The sequence below is a fragment of the Sinocyclocheilus anshuiensis genome, unplaced genomic scaffold (genome assembly GCF_001515605.1).
Source record: "Sinocyclocheilus anshuiensis isolate Anshui unplaced genomic scaffold, SAMN03320099.WGS_v1.1 scaffold2073, whole genome shotgun sequence".
Lineage (NCBI taxonomy): Eukaryota > Metazoa > Chordata > Actinopteri > Cypriniformes > Cyprinidae > Sinocyclocheilus > Sinocyclocheilus anshuiensis.
The window spans coordinates 144,791-150,678 of NW_015551110.1; the positions used below are offsets into that span (position 1 = coordinate 144,791).

The following is a 5,888-nucleotide window of genomic DNA, read 5'->3' on the forward strand; positions in this document are numbered from 1 at the left end:
CTTGGTTGGTAGATGCACCAGGGACCTGATTATAGCACTTAAAATCTGGAAAAGTAAGATTTTCATGATATGTCACCTTTAAAACTCAATTTAAATGCACTGGGACAAATCATTTTAAAATAATAAATCAAGCTATGCTATGCTAATATTTGTTGACAAGTCATGCCTCACTACTCGTGAACAGGAGAGATAGGGCGAAAGTCAAGAATTGGCCCCAGTGCTGTTTGTACAGAATTACAAACAGATAAAAAGATTTGTTGACTTTGCAACTTACAATAAAGTCAACATATAAACCTAACATTTTCAGCAACATGAAGTCGGCTAAAAGGTCTCACCCACTACACTATGCCAAAGAAATTTCAGGAATGATTATGAGGAATAAAATGAGTGAAATGTAGCCATCTAGGAAGGGCTGCAAAGCTATTTTAAAGGTTGTGGAACTCCGAAGAACCACAGTGACAACCACAAATCTCTAAATGGATAAAACTTGTACCACAATTGGCTGACTTACCAAAATTCCTCTAAAAGCATATCAACATCTCATCCAGGAAGCCATAAAAGAGCCAAGGACAACATCCAAGGGACTGCAGGAATCTTTCACAGCAACAGAGGTCAGTGTTCACAACTCCACATCACAAAGACAAGACATGCCAGAAGTGGCATCCCATGGAAGAGTGACAAGTTGAAACCCATTGCTAATCCAGAAGAACAAGCCAAATCAAATTGATTTGTATAGCGCTTTTCACAATACACATTGTTTCAAAGCTGCTTTACAGAAAATCAGAATGTTCATGTTTAGAATATCTTCATATCTTCATTCCATATTAAGATTAAGGCTTATCAAAATGTTCCCAAAACACACCTTGATGATTCACACCTTGAATGTTCTTTTAGTCAAAAGTGGAGCAGGAGGTCTTTCTGTGTGGAGTTTGTATGTTCTCCCCTCGCTGGTGCAGGTTTTCTGTGAGTGCTCTGGTTTCCTCCGCAATCTAAATTGTGCCTATGGCCTGAAACGCTGGAATAGGCTCTAACATCCCTGTGAGCCTAAGTTGATTGGAAGATGGATGGGTGAATTCTGTACTCTACTAGAAAATACTGAAGGAAATGTGAACACTGCAAAAAATGCTTTTAAAGCTTAGATTTTTTGTCTTGTTTCCAGCCAGAATATCTAAACATTCTTAAATCAAGAAGGAGTTTCTAGACAAGTAAAAATTATTGTCTTGTTTTCCGAAAAAACAAGTCAAAATTAAGTGCGTTTTTGCTTGAAACAAGCTAAATAATCTGTCAGTGGGATAAGCAAAATAATCTTGTTTTCTGTTTGAAATAAGATTATTTTGCTTACCCCATTGGCAGATTATTTTGCTTGTTTCAAGCAAAAACTCACTTGAATTCGACTTGTTTTTTTTCTGAAAACAAGACAATAATTTTTACTTGTCTAGAAAATCTTTCTTGATTTAAGAATGTTTAGATATTTTGGCTGGAAACAAGACAAAAGATCTAAGCTAGAAAAACATTTTTTTGCAGTGAAGCACAATGATACCAAGCAAAGGAGTAGATACATCCCTGAATTTCTAGTTGAACCTGAACCTGATTGAGATGCTGTGGCAGGACTTTATACTACACTGTACAGTTCATGCTGTAAAACACTGGTCTCAAACTCAATTCCTGGAGGACCACAGCTCTGCACAGTTTAGCTCCAACCCTAATCAAACACACCTGATCCAGATAATCAAGCTCTTCAGGATCACTAGAAACTTCCAAGCAGGTGTGATTTGGAGCTAAACTTTCCCTCCAGGATTTGAGTTTGAGACCACTGCTGTAAAACCTCCAGTGGTGCTGAGTGAAAGCAGTTCTGCAAAGAAGAGTGGGCCAAAATGCCACCTCAGCTATGTGAATGACTAACCTCTTGTTCTCTAATGCATTTGGTTGAGAGTTTTTGCTACTAAAGTTGGCTTGACCATTTATTAAGTTAATAGGACAATATGGATGTATTTTAGAGATTGTATACTAAGAAAAATACAAGAAATCACAAATAAATTTCACAGCTCTGTAGCTAAAGAGTTTATGCTCACATACTTATGTAGCTTATGTTGGGCCAGAAATCTGCATGTTCGCAATTTATGTACCAAGAGGATTTGGGCAAGATCTACAGTGTGACACAGATTTATGTTCCAGAGATTATTGCTGAGACTGGATAATGAGTCTTACATTATCCAGCATTCCCCAGGGGATTTTTGCCCTTTTCTTGTATTGTAATTGTGAAAACCACCAAAATGTGAAATTACACACAAAATTAACAAACAGAAAAAAAGTAGTCTAAAACGAGACCTATTTATTCATTGATGGGAATATTTAAAACATCTTTTATAGGTATATAAAACAACATTCATCGTCTGTACTTCTATCACTCTCAATATTTAAATAATTTACAAAACAACTTCCTGTACAAAACGAACAGAACTCATACAAAAATACATTTATATTTTAGCAAAATGCACATTGCAGATAGTGTACAATGCAAATGTTTGTTTTATACAGAAAACATGCACTGCTAATACAAACTCGGCTGGAGTGGTGTGGAAATGTCTTAGTGTTTACATTTTCATCCAAAGTGACGTTCATGGTGTCGTGATGGCTCAGCGGCTCTGCTGCAGATGAGCAGTCCTTTTTCTCAATGACTGAGGCTGGGAAACGCTCCGTCCTCAAGCGTTTAGACTGTACTCCTGTTTGTAGCAGCATGGCCGGCACACTGCATTAACCAGTCCGCTGACGAGCTGCAGGAAACAGAGGAGGAACTCCAGGGTGCTGAGACCCAACAGGATGGACAGCAGCGTCACATTCCACTCCACAATGTGTGCCGGCTGAATGCATTCGGACCACTTCTCTCGAGCAAACAGATACCTGAACAAACGGAGGAAAAGAGTTCAAGACTTGTTTCTTATGAAGTCACCATCAAAGCAGTTTCAAAAGAAAAAAATGAGCTCATACCTTCCGCCATCATTCTCAAAAGGAGACATCCATCCCATCTGAGTGAAGCAATACGGCCCCTTCAAGAGCGCCACAGCGGAGATCAGGAAGCAGTATGCAGAGCCGGCTAATCCCAGCAGAGCCGCAAACACCGAACCACACATCTACACACACAACGTCAAACTGATGAGTCTGGCTGACCTGTGCAACATGTCTCCCTTCCCAACACTCACCGCACATCTGTCTGTTCCGCAGGAATCCGCACACTTCCCCATTCCCAGAAACACGCAGGCCGGTATCAGCATCTGAATGTGGACAATGAGTTTTTAGTACAATGCACTGTCTAATTGAGTAATTGTACCCCATTACTACATTTTACTCCTAACATAAATCTAGAATGGAACAATGGAATTAATTGTGAAAAGTCTGGAGATGTCAGCAACAAAGAAAAACTGGGTTAGAGGTGGACCAGCATTGCATTTTGATGAAAAATTACGAAGATATCATTGACAAGGCATAGTAACTAATTAGATATCTGAAGATTTTGACCCAGTACTCGTACTTTCGATTCATTCGTTACAGTTTACACAAGTTTTTCTTGCTTACTATGAGAATTAACAATTTGGAATTCTTGTTTCCTCAGTTGTATGTTTTGTGGAATAATAAGGTCTCTTCATCCATTTATTTTAGTGTTAGCTTTTCATTTAAGTTGTTCGTTGTCTCCACACTTTGACCAGCAATCAAGAAACGCCCCAGAAGTTTATTTTGTAACACTCATTCCAACCCAATCTTATGAGAATTTTTAAAGTTTTGTATGAGTTACCGATTTCATTTAATAAATTCACACTTGTACAAAAAAAATTAAGTAAAATCACCAGGGGCCTCATTTGTAAAGTGTGCGTACGCGCAAATTTGATCATAGAGTGTGCGTGTGCTTAAATCCACGCCAGCGCTCATATTTGTAGTTTAAAAAACTGGCTTTGACGTGGAAAAGTGCTTAGCATTACGTCAGGGTCTGAGCAGACGTACGCACTTTTTCTTGTTCGAGTACTGCATGTTTTTGAAAATGTAAGCTGTTCTTGCAGCTTGCTGTTCTACATTAAAGAATTTGGATGATGACTGGTTTATATGTTAATGACATTAATCAGGAGTCGTTTACAAGGCAGAGAGCTGAAAACATTCAGTTGCGCGCAAGTTCAAGATCATTTGCAATTCATAGATTTCACATCTAAAAGAGAGGCGTACATGCATTTTCTGTACGTATGTTCATTTTATGAATCACACGTACGCATGTTTGAGAGATGATCGTAGGATCAATTTTAGGATGGTTTATGCACAATATTTTATAAATGAGGCCCCAGGTCTGTCCCAGACCCACCCTATATTTAACCCTTAAGAAGGCAAGGGTAGATTGTACGAACAGTTATGAATGAGATTGTACGAATTCAGCACCAATTCACCAAATCGTGAAATACTTTCAAATTGTTTTCAAATTGTTGCTCATTTCACACACACACACACACACACACAAACACGCATGTTGGACACGCACACGCACACACACACACACACACACGCACACACACACGCACACACACCCACGCACACACGCACGCACGCACGCACGCACGCACGCACGCACGCACGCACGCACGCACGCACGCACGCACGCACGCACGCACGCACGCACGCACGCACGCACGCACGCACGCACGCACGCACGCACGCACGCACGCACGCACGCACGCACGCACGCACGCACGCACGCACGCACGCACGCACGCACGCACGCACGCACGCACGCACGCACGCACGCACGCACGCACGCACGCACGCACGCACGCACGCACGCACGCACGCACGCACGCACGCACGCACGCACGCACGCACGCACGCACGCACGCACGCACGCACGCACGCACGCACGCACGCACGCACGCACGCACGCACGCACGCACGCACGCACGCACGCACGCACGCACGCACGCACGCACGCACGCACGCACGCACGCACGCACACACACCCACGCACACACGCACACGCACACACACACACACACACACAACTGCACAGATAAGCTTTTGAACTTATCAATATGCAACCAAGAATCTTGCACATTCACACTTCCAATTGACTTTTGTTGTTTTTATATTATGCTTACTATATTTTCTACACCCTAAACCAAAACCTTACCGTTTTTATACATATTTTTGCATCAAGTTGGTGATTTTTCATTAGCTTAACCCTGACTTTAACCTCTTAAACCAACCCTTAGTAATCTAACCTTAACTTTTATAAATATTTATAATTTTTACATTTGAATTAGGACATTAGTGTGCTTATTCCGTTTTTCCTCATTAAGACGTTCGAGCGTCCACAGTCCAGAGAGGGTTTGTCAATCCTCCAACATTACTCCACACGTCTGCCCAGAACCAGCACACAAGACAACATTTACAGCAACACAAATCTGATACTCACCACCAAACCACCTCCTCCGATTCCCATGAAGTACCAGACATATATGGTCACATGCTCATCCTGAATGAAGTTGATCTTTCCGTCGGGAAAGAAGAGCAGGACGTTTGCCACGATGCAGCAGGTGGCGAGAGGGATGAGGGCGAAACCCAGAGACCTGGCGAAGGCCAGAGAACACATCTTCACACGGAGCAGAGGGTCGCTCCCGCAGGCGGCTGTAATCCGGGACAGGAAAGTAGGGTGGAAGGGTTTTAAGAAGCTACCCCCCTCCTCGGCCCCCCATGAGGAGGAGGAGACAGGAAGCGGGCTGACATTATACAGTATGACTGGAAACTCTCTGACAGAGTATATGACCGGAAATTTTTATTTGTTTCACTACAAGGTTGACATTGTAACGGACAAAACAGAAAATAGAGACTTATCTCGATACTTTTTTCATAATGTC

The 5,888-nt window shown here is 42.0% G+C and overlaps 1 protein-coding gene across 1 annotated transcript; it reads right to left on the minus strand.

Moving 5' to 3' along the window:
• Positions 1–2,350: 2,350 nt before the first annotated feature.
• tm4sf18 (transmembrane 4 L six family member 18) lies at positions 2,351–5,652 on the minus strand. Its single transcript, XM_016453086.1, has 4 exons — positions 5,447–5,652; positions 3,201–3,272; positions 2,989–3,131; positions 2,351–2,901 (listed from the first exon to the last, which is right to left on the minus strand). The coding sequence occupies exons 1-4, from the start codon at positions 5,621–5,623 to the stop codon at positions 2,703–2,705; spliced, it is 591 nt and encodes a 196-aa protein (XP_016308572.1). The 5' UTR covers positions 5,624–5,652; the 3' UTR covers positions 2,351–2,702.
• Positions 5,653–5,888: the final 236 nt, after the last annotated feature.

Excerpts from the sequence above, each read along its gene's own strand:
- tm4sf18 (XM_016453086.1), bottom strand. The coding sequence starts at position 5,623 with ATGTGTTCTCTGGCCTTCGCCAGGTCTCTGGGTTTCGCCCTCATCCCT. Across the intron at positions 3,273-5,446 it reads TCGGAGGAGGTGGTTTGGTG|ATGCTGATACCGGCCTGCGT; the intron begins GTGAGTATCAGA and ends GTCCACATTCAG. Across the intron at positions 2,902-2,988 it reads TTTGAGAATGATGGCGGAAG|GTATCTGTTTGCTCGAGAGA; the intron begins GTATGAGCTCAT and ends CCGTTTGTTCAG.